The sequence below is a fragment of the Cyprinus carpio genome, chromosome B25 (assembly GCF_018340385.1).
Source record: "Cyprinus carpio isolate SPL01 chromosome B25, ASM1834038v1, whole genome shotgun sequence".
NCBI lineage: Eukaryota > Metazoa > Chordata > Actinopteri > Cypriniformes > Cyprinidae > Cyprinus > Cyprinus carpio.
The window spans coordinates 3,546,985-3,567,811 of NC_056621.1; the positions used below are offsets into that span (position 1 = coordinate 3,546,985).

A 20,827-nucleotide genomic window follows, 5' to 3' on the forward strand; every position below is an offset into this window, starting at 1 on the left:
CTTCAAGCTGGCTGGTTTAAGGGTGGCATTCTTCCATACGACTCACTGTATTTTAGTAGTGATAAAAACTAACATAACATAATTTTTATTCTTAAACACAAATTAAAAATATAAAATATCTAAATATTGTACAGGTAAAAAAAAAAAAGAAAAAAAAGGCATGCAGTAACCAGTATGCTATTATGAAAATCAGCATAAACACACTTAAGCTCCGCCTCCATTAAAAGTATAAAATATCTAAGTGTCCTCCTGTAAAGACTGACATGTAACATTCCACTGAAAGCACAAAGACAGCTTCATCGCACAGGTGTGTCCTGCTCAACAACCAGCAGTAGTTCATCAAAGAATGTGTGGTTGAGGAAAGAAAAACAGAAAGCCAGTGCGTGTTTTTGCAAATGTTAGAAGACCGATAAAGAGTGACACAGAGACAAACTGAGCGTCTGTGTTTAAATCTCAGCAGACGTCATACATTCATAATCCAATTACATCAACACTCACATCCCACTAAAACACTGACGCTCTCTTTCTCCCGTCCCACCCAAAAACAAAACCACATCAGAGAAGGCCAGAGCCAGAGCAGATAAACACAGCGCTCAGGTGTTTTCATTACAAACTGAAGCCAGCAGAAAGATGAGCAGATATTTGTACAGGTGCACGAGAGAGAGAAAAACCTCTGAGGAGACACCAGGACATTTAGTTCTGCGGGACGCTGAGAGAGAAACCTGAAGTTATTTATTAAAACATTTCTGACCGTCTTACCGTCAGCAGCGAGTCAGCTTTAAAAACCACACACAAGCCTCTTCATCCCTGTGTAAAGCTAATATGCTTCATTTCATTTTATCAGCAATTTTTATTATTAACTCTCTCTCTCTCTATTATTCTATTATATATATATAATATTATTTATATAATATATATAGATATATAAAATTCTAATTAATTATCTATTAATATATTATAATATAATATATAGGAATATATATATGCGAATGAAGTAGTTCAAACAATTTCAACATATTCTTCTTATTTTGTGCATTTTTGTATTTTATATATTATACATTTACACATATTTTTTATACATATATATATGCTATATATATATATATTATATATATATATATTATATATATACACACACAATAGTATACAAAATTATACAAAAATAAAATAACCTAAAAAATTAAATCAATACAATAAATGATGATGATGATAATGATGATTATGATTACTATTATTACCATGAACTGCCCAATATTTTTGGCTTTTTTACTATGAATAATTCATAGCCCAAAAACACATTATAGTCAAACAAACCATGTTTACACATAGATTTGTTCACCATTTCAATGCTGTAACTCAGCAGTCGAGAACCGCTGGCCAAGTAAACATAGAGTTCATTTAAGATAACAGTAATTCCATCTGTTCTCAGTGTTTATACTAATATTTGCATTTATTTATTCATTCCCTCCCATTAACCTACAATTACCTCCACATTACACCAATTTCACAGTATTGCATACTAAAAAACCCAATCAAAATAACAATAGCTCATCAAAACAAATGTCAAACCCAAGTAAAAACACTAACGCTGGGCCAATGATGCAGAAGAGTGAAATGATTTGACGTGCAATTACAACAAAATCAAAACCCAAACATTTTAATGTTCACTAATAAGGGCTTGATGGGAATGATGGGGGGTCAGAGGTCAAGCTCAAACAAAATAAACACGCCGGTATGTCGTTCAACGTGACCCTGCTTAAAAACAAAAGATGGAGAGCGTGGCATCTGACTCCCTGAATGGAGCGACGCTGCAAAAACAGCAATTTCCTGTGTTTATTTTTCTTTCCCATCTTTTTTTTTTTTTACATTTCTGAAAGGTTTGTTGTGGCATAGAGGACAGTCCTGGAGAAGAAAAAAAGACAGAAAAAAGAAAATGGGCAGACTGGCTGTCACACACAGTCTGACACAGATCAAGTTTTGATACAGTCGTAGCTGACAGTCATATATAAAATATTATATAAAAATAATATATATATTTAATTTAATATATATATTTACTTTATTATTTAATTTAAAAAAATAATAATAAAAATGTTTAATTTTGATTCTATGTATTTACTATGAATTTATTGTCAATTTATTTAACATTTATATATATGTGTGTGTGTGTGTGTGTGTGTGTGTGTGTGTATTAATATATATGTGTGTGTGTGTGTGTGCATGTACAATTATAACAATAATATCATATATATATATATATATATATATATATATATGAATATATATATATATATAATAGATTTTAAGTAAAATAGAAATAGATATCATATTGTTTTTCTAAAATAAACTGAATGTTAATTTTATTTTTAGTGAAATTTTATTTCTATATTTAATTTAGGTAATATGTGTGTGTGTGTGTGTGTGTGTGTGTGTGTGTGTGTGTGTGTGTGTGTGTGTGTGTGTGTCTTTATGCCGATAGTCAAACGTCTGGCTACACAAGACTGGAAGCCAAGTGCCCTTGTTACACAAGCAATAAATCTCGAGGAAATCCTGAATGATATTTGACCAGGAGCCGGCGGTGCAAACGGTTTAAGTGCTCAGCTCATTTCCAAACATTCCAGCCAGAGCAGAGTAAAAGATCTTCTCACCACCCCACAGCAATTCAATAATGTGACACAAGCCTCTACAAATCCTGCGCTTTCATTTCAGCCTTCATGAAAAGAGCTTTCTTTGAGTCTGGCTGACCAAACCATCTCAGATCTGATCTGAGTTCAGCTTCTGAGGCTGGAGAAAGACATTCACCTGACTCACACTTACAGCGCTGATGAACAAACACACATGCTCCAGCAATGATATCACTGAGGAATTCTGGGATTGTGCAGGACAAAGATGGGTGGAGGAGAGAGAAAAAGAGACAGACGGGCTTGTGTTTGGAAAACATGCACAGTCTATTATTTTGTGCTGTGTAATGTAGAAAAATGCATATAAAATGACATATGTGACCTGCTCCACATTTACATTTATTCATTTAGAAGATGATTTTATGCAAGGCGACTTACGAATGATGCATCATTTTGACTCACTTACTGGTATTTATACACTAATACACATCCAACATAAATATATATTCCAAACAAACATAAATGTATTATTAGAAAGAGGCCTTTCTTTGTACTTTAGTGCATAAAGCAACATCACTATCTGTTTGTTTATAGAGCACAATTCAAAACAACAACAGATGTGACCAAACAACTGCAATATAAACACAGATAAATATAGAATCAAAAATTAGGGAAAAAAAATAATTAATTGATTAATTGAGACAAAAATTACCTTAGATCTGAAAAAAGTAAATCACCAATGATATTAAATATATATATATATATATAATATATATATGATATATATATATATTATATATATAATATATATATATATAAACAGTTATTTTAATGTCACTGATATTTTATTATATCTTTGTTAATATTTTGAAATAATTTCTGTTTTCATTTTATTTTTACTTTTATAATTTTAGTAATTATATCATGTTTTTAATCATTTTTTATTACTTTTTAAAATGTCTTTATAGTTTTTATTCATTTTTAACTAAGTTTTAGTTATTTGATACATCATATTAACCTGAAAATGTGAAATTATGTATTTGGCAACTAGCTAAAATAAAATAAATGTAACTTATTTCTTTATTTTTCAGGTGGTTTTTTTTTTTTTTTTTTATGTTTCAATTTTTTAATTTTTTAGTTGATTTTGTTAACTATATATTTTAAATATATATTTTTATCAAAATGGTATAACACACTTTATAAATTACACTAGATAATATATACAAGTATTTTATATAGCTAAAATGATTTTTAAAAATAGTATTTAAAATACTGTTACTATTAAAATATGGTCAAATAAAATAAAAACTCAATATAAATATATATAAAAAAATTGTATCTGAATATATAATTGCAAGATCTCTAGCATATATTATACTATTCATGCATACTGCATATAATGCATGCATCATGCAAATTTATTTAAAAAACAGTAAATATTTAAAATGGTTATTCTGCATTTTTTTACAATTTATGGTAACGCTATTAACGTTTTTCCATTCATCGCATTAGAAATGAAAGGTCAAGTCGAGTGCATTGCATTGTGGGATCCAGTGTCCTACACAGTGTGCTCTGAATGTATACTACACATTTTGAATTAGCATACTGTGAAAATAGTATGAGAAGCACAGCATGCCAAACAAACTAAAAAGAAAGAGAGGAAGTTGCTGCTACACCCTTAATTGAGATTCTGAGCTCTCAGATTTTTAGATTTCATTCTGTATTATCAGAAGCTGTCTGTGACTGAAGTTATTCACAGTATGAATGATCGCAGTAAGCACGTGAGTCAGAGATGATTCCATCTCTCTCCTCCTCCTCCACCTCATCCTCTCATCATACGTCTTCTCAGACAGAGTTGTTTTGTGTCAATACGATGCGTGTTCCCACTCTGTTCATTCTTGGCGAGACTAGACTGAATATCTAAAAGAACAACACGCTTTTGTGGACTGTTTGCTAATCAGACGAAATAACCGCAGTGGAATATTTCACAAAAGTTAATTCACATTTTAAGTCTCGGTTTAAGTCCATAATGATGGAGATTTCAGGATTAGTCTGACATGAAACCATTTATTGTAGCAGCATGCATTCACAGATGGGGTCAAAGGTCAAACGAACTAAACAGCACATCAACCTAATCCAGACAGACCTGAAAAGTGTGTCTGGGTTGATGTTGTATTTATCAGGGAGAAGGCTAAACAGAAAAACACACACACTTACAGGCCAATCTGAGCCACAAAGATGCTATTCATAAAACAAATGGATTGTAAAATAACAAACAATTACTAAACAGAACTTTTGGCTCAATCTCTGATTTACAGGAAAAGTCCACCTGAAAATGAAAAATTGCTAAAAATGTATTCACTCTCAGGCCATCAAGGGTAAGTTTGTTACCTCATCAGATTTGGAGAAATGTAGCATTGCATCACTTGCTCACCAATGGAAGTGAATGGGTGCCGTCAGAATGAGAGTCCAAACCGCTGATAAAAGCATCACAATAATCCACAAGTAATCCACAGCACTCCAATCCATCAATTAATGTCTTGAGAAGCGAAACCCTGCGTGTTTGAAAGAAACAATTCCATCCTTAAGACGTTTTAACTATAACATTAAATACGAGTCCATAATCCATAATAAAGCTTCCTTCAATGAGGAAGAAAAGTCCATCTTCTGTTGTCGTCTCACACTAAAACCCACCCACATATTTGTTTAGAGTTGTTTTGGCTTGTAAACGGTGCTTAATCTGTGCAGATTTCTCTCTTGCTTCAGACGAGACCACTTTTTTAGCTGGAAATGATGGTTTGAAGTTAAAAACATCTTAATGATGGATTTGTTTCTTACAAACACACAGCTTTTGTCTTCTCAAGATGTTAACTGATGGACTGGAGTGGTGTGGATTATTGTGGTGTTTTTATCAGATGTTTAGACTCTCATTCTGACGGCACCCATTCACATCTATTGCTGAGCAAGTGATGTAATGCTACATTTCTCCAAATCTGATGAAGAAACAAACTCATTCTAATCTTGGATGGCATGTGTGAGTGAAATTTTAGAAAATTGTCATTTTTGGGTGAACTATTCCTATAAATGTCGTAAATGTGAAATATACACCCAGCATCCCTTTGCACCCCGGGCCGCCCACTTCCTCTCTCACGCCCTTCCTGTTCTTTATTTCTCCCATTCAGGGCTTCTCACAGGCTCTAATGAGAGTGATATCCTTTCATTTCCCTGGACAGGCCCACGCTAACACAACTCATCAGGGGCAACAAGAGAGCAGAAAGCATCCAGTGTCAGAAGAACATAGAGGACGTGCTGGAAGTCACATGAGATGCTTTCACAGGTGTGGCTCGGAAACAGACCCAGCCAAACACTAATCTACTGAGTCATTTCACATTTCATGGTTGCCAGAATGAGTTTGGGCAAAGCTCATTTCAGTCATCAAAAAAATCGTCTGTGTGAATTTGTGAAAGAATCATTCAATCATCTTTTCAGTCAATCAGCTGAACTGAGTAAAGGTTCTCACATTTTCTGACAAATGAATTTCCACAACTTATTGATATGATTATATGATAATATGATTTAGTATTCATCATATCTTAAAATAATAATAATGCCTATGGAAATATATATATATATATACAGTACAGGTCAAAAGTTTGGAAACATTACTATTTTTAATGTTTTTGAAAGAAGTTTCTTCTGCTCATCAAGCCTGCATTTATTTGATCAAAAATACAGAAAAAAAATTTAATATTGTGATATATTATAACAATTTAAAATAATTTTTTTTAAATTTATTATACTTTAAATTATCATTTATTTCTGTGATGCAAAGCTGAATTTTTAGGATCATTATCACATGATCCTTTAGAAATCATTCTAATATGATGATTCATTATCAAAGTTGGAAACAGTTCTGCTGCTTAATATTTTTTTCAGAACATGTGATACTTTTTTAGGATACTTTGATGAATAAAAAGTAAAAAAAAAAAAAAAAAAAAAAGAAGCTATGTTTTTTAAAATATAAATATTTTGTAATAACAATATACACTACTGGTCAGTAATTTGGGGTCAGTAAATTTTTTTTCTTTCTTTTTTTTAAATAAAATCAATACTTTTATTCAGCAAGGATGTGTTAAATTGATAAAAAGTGATAGTAAAGAAAATATATTATTAGAATATATATTATTAGATATATTTATTTTTATTTTTATTTTGAATAAATGCAGTTCTTTTTAACCTTTTATTCATCAAATATATTAGACAGCAGAACTGTTTCCAACACTCATAATAAATCAGAATATTAGAATGATTTTCTAAATGATCATGTGATAGACTGGATGTTACATGTGACACTGAAGGCTGGAGTAATGATGCTGAAAATTCAGCTTTGCATCACAGGAATAATTTATTTTTTTTAAGTATATTCAAATAGAAAACTATTATTTTAGGTTGTAATAATATTTCACAATATTACTGTTTTTTCTGTATTTTTGATCAAATAAATGCAGGATTGATGAGCAGAAGAGACTTCTTTCAAAAACATTAAAAATAGTAATGTTTCCCAACTTTTGACCTGTACTGTATATATATATATATGATATATATATATAGATATATTATATATATATAATATATATATATATATATATATATATATATTCTCTAAGGAAAAATAATCACTGTGGATATTGTACTCTCAAAGATTCATTTTAAGTAAAAAAAAAACAAAAAAAACTTGTCTATGGATATTGCTATGATTATACCAAAATCTTAAGATGTTTTATTAATTTCTATGACTATTCCTAGTCTTGAAAACCACACTTTCTAAAACTGTGGGAATCTGAATGATTCATTCACAAATCAGACTAAATCAGTCAAATGAACAACTCACTGACTCATTGAAACAAGATCTGCTTCTTGTGAACATGACTGCATCACAGCAGCCTAGATGTTTTGGAAAAATTCATTACATAAAGATTCAATGAAATTGAATTCTTCTCTGAATTGAGTCGGAATACTAAATTACAGAACTTTCTGTAAAAAACACATAGTTCAAAGTAAAAAGTTCAAAATCACCACAGCTGAGAGAAAAAAAGTGAGAGAACATCTCCCCATCATGGCGGATCAGGACAGGAAACAGACAGGAAACAGTACCTGCTTGTGTTCAGGTGCTGAGAAGAGACTGATTCTTCCTCCTTTGCCACAAATGGGCTTCTCAACAGACTGAAAGACAGAAAGAGGCGCTTTCCTTCATCTCACAGCTGAGGGAGAGGCAGATCTTGAGATGTTTCAGATGAAAAAGGATGAAAAGTGAGAGTGCTTTAAAAGAAAAATGAAATAATGGGGAAAAAGTAGAAAATACAAATGCATCTGATGTTTACACCATAGACACAAATGCTACTCCTAATAAACTGAACAACATCAGACTGCAGTTCACACACGAGTGCGCAATCACAGAAGAGACAATGGATGGAGCAAACGCAAACATTTAATGCCATTTTGAGCGAAGAAAGCATTCAACGGATGGATAAAAACCAGAGCAACTCACCGTGAAGCGTCTGTAACCACAGGAAGAGGGATGTCTTCAGCCGTGAAGTCCAGCTCATCCACCAGGCTGTTGTTGCGTGAGATATCAGGGCCGTCCAGTTTTTTCTTAACTGTAGAGAAAATTACAATACGTCCAATTCAACCACAAACTCACATGACACAAAAAAATAAAAGTAAGTATTTAGATGTGCTAGAATGAAAATAAACACACAGATATAAGTCAGAAAATGGTTGCATTTTGGAGAAAACTCCAGAAAAGAGACTGAGAATGCAGGAGAGCCTTTGCAAAAGACGGATACCTGGAGAAGAAGGACAGATGAGAGCGAAAGCAGACCACGAGCGCTGGCGGTCTGTTGACATGCAGACAAAGAGAAAGCGCAAAAGATCATGCTTTACGACAAAAACAAGACAAGAAAGAGCAGCAGAGGCAGAACATGATCAACGTGAAAGTTAAAATGTCAAGAGAACACTGCAACATGAACAAAACCGTCTGAGGTGGCTTTAGAATGTATATTTTATCAATATAAGTTGATTTGGCATTCGGGTGACCTTTGGCACTTCATTTAGATTTATTTCTGTCACTGATGGCCCTCAAAATGCCTCAAGACTCCAGTGACGCTGTCTTATAACCAGTGTTATTATAGTTAAATAAATTAACACCACAAAACTGTTTTTACATTTAATAAAATACATTTATTTCAACTAGTTGCCAAATCATGTTTCATTTTCATGTAGTTTAACTTAAATAGCTAAAACTGAAATTAAAATAAATAAAAACTATATATACACATATAGAAAAACAATAACTAATAAAAACAACAAAAAATGCACAACAAAGTTACTAAAACATTAAATAAAATTAAAATGAAAGCGGAAAATCAAAAAAAAAAAAAATCTAAATATTAAAAAAAAAAAAACTATAAAAGCATCTCAATCATACTAAAACAACACAGCATACAAGATTCAATCCTCCATCGACAAAAAATTATTACCAAAAAAAAAAAAAAAGGAGTTTGCCTATTTTTATTCAGAGGCCCAAACTGAGCAAAAATATGCAATTTTGTAGATATTTTGCAGATGTTATTTATGAGGCCAAGAAGTAAGAAGATGAAATTCTGTACATTTGTAATTATACTAAAAGGCCTTTTACTTTCTAAAAACATTAAAACTATCAATCAACGACAGAAACCATGTACTAGACGTGTTACACATGTAATCATGTAATCTGTGTAACACGTGATCATTTAGACTTTAGAAATGGAGCTTGTTTCATTTTCTTTTTATCTATTCATTTTTAATATGTTTTAATGGAAATGACTTGCTGCTTTGACACACTTTGTTACATTTAAGCAAATTTCTGCCTTTGAACGTTCACATTTTGCTCAAATAAATGCATTTTTTGCCTTTATGTAGCAAGCGACATGATGCCACAATAACACAACATGCACTTGCAAAAAAGCAGAAGCAGCAGCAAGCAGTAAACCACAGCGGCACGGATAGAAAGCTCTCACCTGATGATCGGAAAAGTTTTGTGATGCCTGTGTAAAGGGAAAAACATGTAACATTTGATCGACCGTTTCACAATTCAATCGATTCCCACAGACAATTTTCACTCTGAAATAAGACACATTATGGGCTGCCACTTTCTTTTTCCTAAAACTTGCTTGAACAACAGTTTACTGACATGCTTATGACAAAAACAGACTTTTGCTCAAATATCTTACAGACTATGTAACCGACTCTTTGATGAGCCAAACCGCTGAACATGTTTTTATCTTTCCGTTTTCCCAGAGTTCAAAGGCCTGCGATCTCAGTCGTAATGAAGCTTCAGAAGAGGCTTCTCTGCTGGGGACCGTCTGTGTTAATGTGTTTGCTTTTATGATGAAGCCATTCGGCAGGAAAACCCATAAAAACAAACTTATTAACAGACCGGTTTAGCAGGGGACCGGATGCGTTCCACTCACATGTGGAAAATGACATCTATTCAATATAGAAAAATGGGTCAGGTCAAAACGGCGGCTTTTCATCTTTCCGTCCTCTTTATCACTCAGCGTAACGCTTCCGCTCAAATTATGGGGTACAAGAATGGAGAAAATAAATGACAAGAGCCTCTTTTGTGTCTTGTTTTCTGGTTGATGAATTGCATCGAACGCTCCATTGAAGAAGAAACTTTGCTCCAGCACTGAAACCATATTTTTGTGCTACACATGCATTTCCAGTTTTTTTTTTTTTTTTTTTTGGTAGCCAGATTAGCTGTATCTGTTGAATTTGGCTGATATGAGTCAGACATCATATGCTAGTCTTTAATAGAATCAAGCTCAGATTTGCAGCTGTCTAATTCATTTAACGGATACACTTTTCATGTGACACAGTTAAAAAGAAACATCGGGAACAAGCTTCTCTTCTTAACAGTGTGTCACCACTGGCTGTGTTTACATGCAAATGAATAATCCGTTAATCACACTGATGACTCAATCAGACTGAAAAGCCTTTATATAAACACCTCAATCGACCCGATTAACAACAATAACCTATGAATCCAAACACTTTCTCAATAAGATTAAAAAATAAAATAAGGTAAAAAAAAAAAAAAAATAAAAAAAAGCTATATGAAAAACAAAAACTACTTAATTAAAAAAAAAAAAAAATTATACAATTCAAATTTATTACAATTATTATGGCAATATTGTGTATACTCAATCGGATTGAAAAGCCTTCATGTAAATGCCTCAGTATATTTAAATAAACCTTTGCATTTGAAAACTTCCTCAATCAGATACAACTAAAATAAAGTAAAGTAAAATTAAATAAAGTAAAATAAAATAAAATAAAATGCAGCCAAATGAAAATATGAAAATAAATAAATAAATAAAAATAAAAAAATAATAAAATTATTAAACCTAAACTAAAATTCAAATAAAACCTGAAAATAATAATAATAATATATATATATATATATATATTTATATATATATATATTGTGAGGACTCAATTGGACTGAAGAGCTGTCATGTAAACATCTCAATTGATTCGATTAGAATCTGAATACTTTCTCAAATGTTGTGATTCATGTTATCGTTAATTCATTCAAAATCATTCAGTTATTTAAAATAAAGCTAAATAACTATGAATAAAATAAATATCAGAATAAAAATTAAATAAAATATAAATATTAGATGGAAAAACAAACTTAAAAATGAACCAAAAATAAGATTATGCCTTGATAGAAATGTTGCCTTAGCAAGTAACTGATATAAATAAGCTGAAGATGAAGTAACAATAACATGAAGTAACTAACATTTCTAAAACTAAAACTGAATAAAATAAATTCAAGATAAATGAAAAAATTTAAAAAATCACAAAATCACAAATAAGTTACAAAAACTTAAAGTGTGAAAATATAAAACTAAAAGCTAATTCAAAATATTAATAAATACTATAATAGTATATAAATAATAGTAAAAAATAACACTTGTTGTGATCCATCTGCGAGCTGACTGGTTCTGTTTTCATTGCTCAAAATACTTATTTAATCATTTTTTACATACACAGGAAATACACTGATGGAAGCCAGACTGATGAAACACTAAGCACTCACAGCTGTGCATTATACAACTGAGTAAACATAAAAAAATCAGTCATACCAGTGGACTCCTCAGAAAAGACTCCGTCTTTATCATCGATGTGGTCGTAGGTGATTTGTGGGATGGAGAGGGTTCGTTCTCCTCCGGGACCCAGAGAACCGTTATCACGTGTGACCTTCGGCTTCCGTTTGTACCTCTTACTCTGAGAAGACAAGAGTGACAACATTACATGGACTTCATAAAGAAACAATAATTTGTGAATAATTGAGATTTTCTTCTGCTCACCAAGACTGCACTGATTTGATCAAAAATACATTTGATGAAAATAATGTGAAATATCATTACAATTCAAAATAACTGTTTTCTATTTGAATATAGTTTGAAATGTAATTTATTCCTGTGGTAATTTATTAATTTTTAGCATCATTACTCCAGTCTTCAGTGTCACGTGATCTTCAGAAATCATTCTAATGCTGATTTGATGCTTAAGAAACATTTCTGATTATCAACAATGTTGAAAATACTGTAGTTATGCTGCTTCATACTTCCTTCTGTGGAAACAATGATACACTACCATTCAAAAGTTTGGGGTGAGTAATATAAAAAAATGGAAAGAAATTAAAAATGCTATTCAGTAAAGACACATTAAGTTGATCAAGTGACAGTAAAGATTTATAATGTTACAATTTAATTTTAAATTTCAAAATAAATATGAAGCAGCACAACTGTTTTCAACATTGATAATAATCAAAAATGTTTCTTGAGCAGCAAATCAGCATATTAGAATGATTTCAGAAGATCATGTGACACTGAAGACTGCAGTAATGATGCTGACGATGCAATTTTTTACTGCATTTTTAATCAAATAAATGCAGCCTTGATGAGCAGAAAAGACTTTACATAAAAAAACTCAATTATTTTAAACTTTTAACTGGTAGTGAATGTAATTTTCATATGAAAAACAATGGCAAACACTCATCAGAAGTGTTTTACTGAAAAACCATACAAGTTTGGAACGACATGACAGTGAATAAATGACGATTTACTCTCCATTATGCGTTACTGGAAGCTCATTCAAATAATTTCACAAAGAGAAATTCAGAATTCCTCAAGTTGTGACGTACGAGTCCTAAATCCCAAAACAAAGCCACATTTAATCTCAAATGTAATCTGATAAACAGCAGCTCCAAGAAACTCTTTGTTTCTTCCCAAGAAACGCTGATAAGGCTTACGGAAAAACGACACGTCTGTGCACGTCAAAATCCTGCAGATATGAAATTCAAATTTGCCCTTTTTTGGAGAATATGCATTTTGTGAATTAATGAATTCTGCGGTGACTGCGCAACCTACACAAGTGAGTGAAATATTAGTCACGTCACAGCACGGCTTCCCGCTGGCCTGAATAACTGCTGCGGGGGGGGAATAAATCCGGCAGTCCTGAATGAAAGGTTTATGAAGGAGAGCAGTCACACGGGCCCAATATGTTTGGAGTCAGAGCTACACAAAGATTTTTTTGTTGTTGTTGCTCTACACAAAGGTTTTGCTCCCAGGAGAGCGGCTGCGGTGACATCATCGCATTTGACTGCGTCTTTGTGCGCTGCAGACAAAGAGGGAGCGAGCGGAGAGAAATGACTCCGTCCCATGACATCCCTCGCCGCGCTTCTCACACCTAAACCTGACCTGGGTTCTCTTCAGAAAAGCCCTGTGAAATCCACCGCACACAGCGGCGTTAATTAAAATGTTGAATGGCAAAAACCTCCTGGATCCATGTCAAACACACACACTCGCCGTGAATGGAAGTCAATCGAAGCTGTCTTGGGGAAGTTTATCATCATCTGAACTTGTTAAATGACAAGCAAGCTTCTGTTTGGTGAAGAGAGAAAATTAAGTTACACTACAGGCTACTAATAGAAATGCACCATGCTTAATATATGATCAACCTGAAGAAATGTTTACATTTATGTTTTCACTTCCTCATATTTAATAATGTCTGTCATAGAGACACTTTACAATTATCATACAATTGATTTCCAATTAATAATATCAAGTCTCATCCTACATTTTCATGTTGAATATCACATTGACTGTAAATGTGTCATTATGAAAGTAAAATGAGTTGTTGTAATTTCAAGTTTACTCTAAACTTAAATGGATACATTTACACTAAATACAACTAATACAACTACAAACACCCTTATATACATTACCATTCAAAAGTCTGGGGTCAGTCAATTTTTTTATGTTTTTAAAAGAAGTGTCTTATGCTCACCAAGAATGCATTTTTAAAACGTATTTATTTATTTTAAAAATTCAGTGAAAACAGTAATATTGTGACATATTTTTAGAATTTAAAATACCGGTTTTCTATTTGGATATATTTCAAAATATAATTTATTCTTGTGATGGCAAAGCTGAATTTTCAGCAGGCATTGGTCAATTTCCTATTATTAATAATGTTAAAAGAATATTAAGTGCAGCTTAATATTTTTGGTTCAGAATTCTTTTTTTATAGAAATATTTATTGTTACATTATAAATGTTACAAAGACATTATAAATGTCTTTACTGTCACTTTTTAACAAGTGAATGCATCAATGCTGAATTTGTTTCATAAATAAATGAATGCAAACTCAAAAATACCCAAAAGACAAAAATATAGTGACTAAAAGCAGCTTTTAAATAAATATTTTGCTGTAATAAAGAAGATATGAACTTCTGCACAGGAAATGACTCAAAAGTCACTACATTCTAGAATAGCATGTTTGATTATGTCATGCTACGCCACTACTTTGTTGGAAAAAGATCTTTGTAAAAGCTGGGAAAGCTCTAAAAACAGCCGAGCTTGTGACACACTACTAAACATGCAGTTGAAGTCAAAATGAAGCATCACAACTCATTTTACTTCTGTAGTTTGACACAGTTCAGAATCATCCGAATGAACTATTTCTCCAACACTTTACAATAAAAATTGTGAAAAATGGCACAAAAAAAACCCCAGCAAAGGTAGCCATGTGGAAAAGCTAATGTCATGCTACTAAAAAAAAAAAATAGTACGGTTATAGTCTTGCTATGTTTACTTCCCAACATTAATCTAAATTCATTTAAAACACCCCTCACACCCTCTACTGTTTACCCTCAGAGACCTTTGCATGTGTTCTGGGAGCCTATAGAAAGGAGGACTTAACAAACAATAACCCCTCTAGAAACATGCTTTTAGTGTCTGCGCGTCACAGTGGCCCACTACGGAGGCTCAATCGGGACAATTGACAGGAAGGAGCATGACAATGACCAAAAACACAACACAAAGGACTTGAAAGAAAGACAGAGAAATATCCGTTTGCAGGCGGGGGAGGGAGCTCCTCACCAGCCGTCTGAAGTTGCCCGGGCTGGAGTTTTCAGAGTTTATGATGGGGATGTAGTCGCCCGTCAGCACGTACATCTTCCACGTGGCCGTACAGCTATCGGACTTCTCGCAGGCGTAGCATCTCCACAGCGTCTGAACGTGGGACAGAGTTATTTATGGTATGTTAAGGAAGAAATGTTCATTGTGTCGTGGCCCTAGCTTTAGCTGTCTCTTGTCACCTGTATTAAAGAGGCTGCGGCTGGAATCTGCCGGTTAAAATGTTTCTGCCTCTGTTTCTGCTGGACTTTAAGAGCAAAACCAGATCCCAGAATGCCCTGCACACAGAGGAAGACAGTTCAAATGTTCAGCTCCCACAAAATAAATTAACTACATGGAAAAACTCACACTTATAGCATGCATTGTATTGTTTTATTATTAAAATTACTTCAGTACTGCTATACAAAATATGAATGAATCATATAGGCCAAATAAAAAGCACAATAAAACAAATATATTTATATAAATGATTTTACATTATATTTATATTAAACATTATTTACCTTATATAAATTTATTACACATTCATTTAAAACTATATAATTTAGAATTTAAAACAATTATATATTATCTTATATATAATTGTAACTTATATAAAATCTCTGTATAAATTCAAATATAAATTTACTTATATGAATTGTAAATTATATTTAAAATTATGTATATTCTAAATATGTATTTTTATATATTTTAAAGTTGTATATATTAATTTAAGTATATATTACTAATTACAATTGTTTATAATTGTGTTTATGTGCGTGTGTAGTATATATATTACTATGATATTTCAATAATATTTCTATATTAAATAATATAATATTAAAATGAACAATATACTTTATTATTTTAAATGATATAATTTAGAATGAATAATAATTATACATTATATCATTGCTATAAATCATAAACCATGATATATATTAATTTTAAATAAAGAATTTTATGAACTGCAGTAGTTTTGATTTGTTAGAATTGTGCTTAAGCCTTATGTTGCAGATGCATGTTATATAATGTGTAACATGAGGACCGCGGGCCCCTGAGGCCCCTGGAGGCCCTATCACTCTTAAATGGACCACATTAACCCTGGACCCCATTACTAGAGGGCCTCTATAGGAAAACACTGCCCTGGGGTTCCAGACAAGCTCAGAGAAAGTGTGTGTGTGTGTGTTTTTGTGTGTGTGCAAAGAGAAAGACAGGAGTCAGTGTGTTTACCGCAGGCAGAGCGAAAAAGGAGATTGCAAACACGCTAAAGCAGGAGGCGATGGCCTTCCCAATCCACGTCTGAGGGACTTTGTCTCCATAGCCTATCGTAGTCACCGTAACCTAAGAGAAAAACAGAGTTTGGGGTTCACATTTATCATTTTTAGTAGTGTTTGCAAAGATGTAACCGTACTTTTGTAAATTAATACTTTTTTTAATATTAATTATTATACTGATCATTAAAGTTAGTTTATAGTTTAATAACTAATGTTAACTTTAAAATGTAAAAATGTATTAGCGATAGCAAATTTTGAAATTAACACTCTGATAATGAACAATACTTATACAGCTTTCATTTATCTTAATGTAACAAATGGACTCTTGTAAAGTGTTACCATTTCATTTCAACAGTCATGCTAAAGATGGCTATCTTTAAATATCTACACAAAAGCCATAGCTATTATGTATAGATATTGTATGTGTACTCTCACACTTTATTTGCTTCTATTTTAGAACACTTGATGATTATCTAATCAAAATAACAAAATATGATATTCACACACCAGGCAAAAGCTGACATTGTGTCTAGGACAAATCACAGGTATCACACAGCAGACGCATCACATTAAATTCAAGTGGGAGTCTAAAACAGTTGATTTAATCAGCAAACGGGCAAAGGTTTACTTCAAAAATGAACAAAGTAGCATAGATGAGTTTGAAGTTTGGTTTTAAAAAAAAGAGCAAAAGCAAAACACAACCTGGATGGATTTTTGCCAATAACTGATAGTTTCAACAACCAAATATCGGTGCCGATTAATCGGCAAAATTGATAAATTGGTTTATCTCTACTGGCAACCAAATAGCAATGCTCTGGCAACCTATAAGACCTTGGTGGCTAGTTTTGCTTGGGCAAACACCATTTGTTTTTGTTTTTTTACCCAAAACTGTAAAATTCTAGTTTTTTACGTCCAATTTGGCCAAACCAGAATAGACATTACATCTACACAACATTTATTTTAATTTTGGAAGCAACAAATGCACATCAAATCAAAAACGTATCTATAGAAATGGCAGACATGTCATACTTAAGGATTTCCGAGTATGTCTTCTAAGAAATCTGTTGAAGTTCATCCTCGGTTCATTTTTCCCCTAATCCAGCACAAAACGTGGGGTTTCAGCTAACACAGAGGATAACAAACAGGCCTGTAGTGGCGTGTGAAAGCGTAGTCCATTCGAGAGGGCTTTCTGCTGATGAGGTGTGTTTGTGTTCTTCCCATTCAAGATGGACAAAAAGAGCTAAAGTAGGACGAGGCATCAAACAAGTGCTTTGGGTGGCAAGAGGCTTTAATCCCACCACTGAACATCCAAAAGACCACAAAGGCCGCGACAAGAGGGAGTCCACAGTCACCGGGATTCAAGTGCCATGGGTGGCGCCCCAGACTGTGTGTGTGCGTGTGTGAGACTTCGACCCCTAATATTCTCCATCCAAGTGATTCATGTTGAGTTATTGAGTCACAGAGTTCAGTCGATGCTCTACGTGTGTGGCAAAACCAAAGCTAACATTTCAGTGTGTGTGTGTGTGTGTGTGTTTGCGTGTGTGTGGTATTCGAAGCGTGTGGGCTGCAATTACAACACTAGTTTTTTTCCTGTCTTGTCTTTAATCTTACTAAATATATCTGCTCACTGCTCTTCTTCTTTTTCAATCAAGATTTATGCTTTCTGACATGTTTAAGAGCGACTGGAGAAATATAGCTACTAGAATATTGTGTATATTTTTGCATGAGTGGAATGCTGTATTAATCAATTAGCATCTAACACAAGATCTATCTGTTTAATAATCGTAAATATGCTAGCAGGCAAATGTTTGGATAGATTTACTTCACTGTTTATTCTATTAATGACTTAATAGACTTAATGCTATTAAAGTAGGATTAGTTTCAGCTAAGTGTGTCCGAACTGTTGACCACTACAGTTCTTTAAGAAATCATTTAAACTTCTACAAAGTTTTTATTTTTTACTTTTATTATGCACAAAAAAACATTAATCTCCCTTCTTAAAAGAAAACAAGAGACCAGAGGAAACAGCAGCAGCTTTGTTAAGTTAGCGAGGAGCTGCACTTCTAGGGAGAGCGGTTATGATTCATGTCGTTTCATCATGCGGCTCTGCCAGCTGTGGTCTGCACCTGCAACTCCAGAAAAGAAAAACACAGACCAGAAACCAAACGGTTCCCCCACGCTCACCCGGTCCCAAAAGAAAGAAGAAAAAAATACAAATGAGATCTCTTTAATGTCTCGATTGTTTCTCTAAAACTATGAGATGGAGAACAAGAGATGTCTGCTTACATCTGATGCTTTGCAGATGTTTTTCCTGAGACTACAGTAAATTTAGTCAGCTAAAACCTAATGGGTTTAGTTACAGTGCATTTAGTTACAGTGCATTTCTCTAAAATTTCCAAACTCATTATATAGGTTTGATATTAAGGTTTTATCATGATAGACACCGATTTAACTGCAGTGACACACAACATGCATTTGTTAAAATTAAATACAACCACTTCTCATAAAGAACATTCTTCTTTTTAATGAAATTCCAATGGTTATACAGGCTAATTATGCATTCTTTATAGCAATTCGCTTGCCATATTCTTCATTCTTTCAAGCAGACATATTTATTTCTGTAAATAAATTTAGATTAATCTTCTACTACTACTAAAGTTTTTCAGTCAAGAGCAGTGCTTGATTTTCTGTCTTTCTTTTGTAGCTTGATTAGCATCAGTGACTCGGACAATACCAACTAAATTAGGCTGCTGTCTCTTTAAAACGACTGCACAGCTGCAATGGATGCGATGTAGTGATACACGTTCTCCCTACTGTTTACGTTCACTTAAGACGTAATCACCTGTGTTTACATGAATACTCATCAAAACGGACAATTCAATATCATTTTGTGTGTAATGCTCCATTCATGCAATGCAAAAGAGTACTCGCGTGCTGTGAGATGTACTCTCTGTGTGTGTATGCTTCAGTGTCTGCGCTCTGAAAACCGGAACGAATTGAGTTCTCTCTTGCGTCGTCAGATTTATCTATATGTCTGCTCTTCTCTTACTCCCACATATTAACATTTTTGAACGTTTTATGCAACGTGCAGCAAGTGTATGTTAGCTTATGTCCCACCGGTTCATATGCATGCATCTAACCTCCGAACGACGCAACCGATTTCGTTCTGAATGAATCTCTTCCCAAATCGTCCCTCCCTAACATTTTCGTCTCATTTTTATTCGTTGATGAAAATGTCAAAATCCACATTAAATTTATACCACTATACCACTTATACTCTTACTGCTCAATTTTTCATTTCCAAATTCAAGTCGATTCCAATTGTAATGCGTCCCTTCAATCTATGTTTTACAGACTTCACAAAGACAAAGTGAGACGATCCCCATCAAAATGAGATCTCTTTAAAGTCTCGATTGTTTCACTGAAACAATGAGAAGAGTAAGAGAAACATCTGCTTACATTTCTTCTGAGAAAAAAACGGAAATCTCACATGTGTAAACTGAAGAGTTTCATAAGGAGATCTCAATGCCTCAAACAGTGCTCAATATGATCTCAGTATGATACCACTATACTCTTACCGTATGACAATTATTGACTCAGTCGTGTCTGGTTTTGCTTTCTTTAAGAAGAAAAGTCTGAGACAAAAGCGAATTTGTAAATAAAGCATGTCGGGGTCACCATTAAATCCGCAATAAAGCAGTCCTCAGATATAATTCCCTGTCCAATTTTTTTCCTTTCCAAGTTCAAGTCGATTCAATCTATAATTCCTCCCTTCAGTCTTACATTTTATGGACTTCACAGAGACAAAAGCGAGACGACCCCCATCAAGGGTTTCTCAAAGCCACCTCCTCCATACAAACAACTGCTTTTGTCTGGGATTTGAGAGCCGACGGGTGGCCATACGCTTTCTGACCCTCTTCACAGAGAGGTAGAGCCTCTGCAATTAAAGGTTTAATTAACGGATCCGACACTTTACGGCACAGAGAAGAAAGCTCTTTGAGCGAGAGGTGAAAGGGACATTGGCCAAGCTTTTGTGGCTCTCAGATTCCCCGTACAGCCGTACGATTGGTTTCTCATTACGGTTCACACTAAATTCAGCTTTTTAATTAACTGCCCTGGAAACTTCATCCAGGACCGATTCCAACAGCCTTTCGAGTGGGTAGCTGGATGTTTTATGACCCTCTTTTCTCGTGTGGTTTGCAATGCAACAGAACAAAGAAAATCACTGGACATTTAAAAGCATTTTAGAGCCTCAATTAAAGTTTCTGTTGTGTGGATATAAACATTCCCACCATCCCAAAGAACGACCACGAAACTCACCAGACCAGCCCTGATGTCAAATATAAGCTATTTGAGACACAAAATACATTACTGTTCAACTAACTTTGATATGCAGCACCCATGAACCATCCACACTGAG

General features: G+C 33.5%; 1 protein-coding gene across 1 annotated transcript in view; it reads right to left on the bottom strand.

The window, feature by feature from the left end:
- The window catches only part of kcnq1.2 (potassium voltage-gated channel, KQT-like subfamily, member 1.2), a 133,785-nt gene that overhangs the window by 90,651 nt on the left and 22,307 nt on the right, over positions 1–20,827 (bottom strand). The window contains exons 8-15 of the mRNA XM_042753170.1: positions 16,364–16,474; positions 15,334–15,429; positions 15,116–15,247; positions 11,813–11,954; positions 9,680–9,706; positions 8,468–8,518; positions 8,170–8,278; positions 7,776–7,844 (exon numbers count right to left, since the gene is read on the bottom strand). Coding sequence (XP_042609104.1) covers positions 7,776–7,844; positions 8,170–8,278; positions 8,468–8,518; positions 9,680–9,706; positions 11,813–11,954; positions 15,116–15,247; positions 15,334–15,429; positions 16,364–16,474 — 737 coding nt within the window. The remainder of the gene's footprint in view (positions 1–7,775; positions 7,845–8,169; positions 8,279–8,467; positions 8,519–9,679; positions 9,707–11,812; positions 11,955–15,115; positions 15,248–15,333; positions 15,430–16,363; positions 16,475–20,827) is intronic.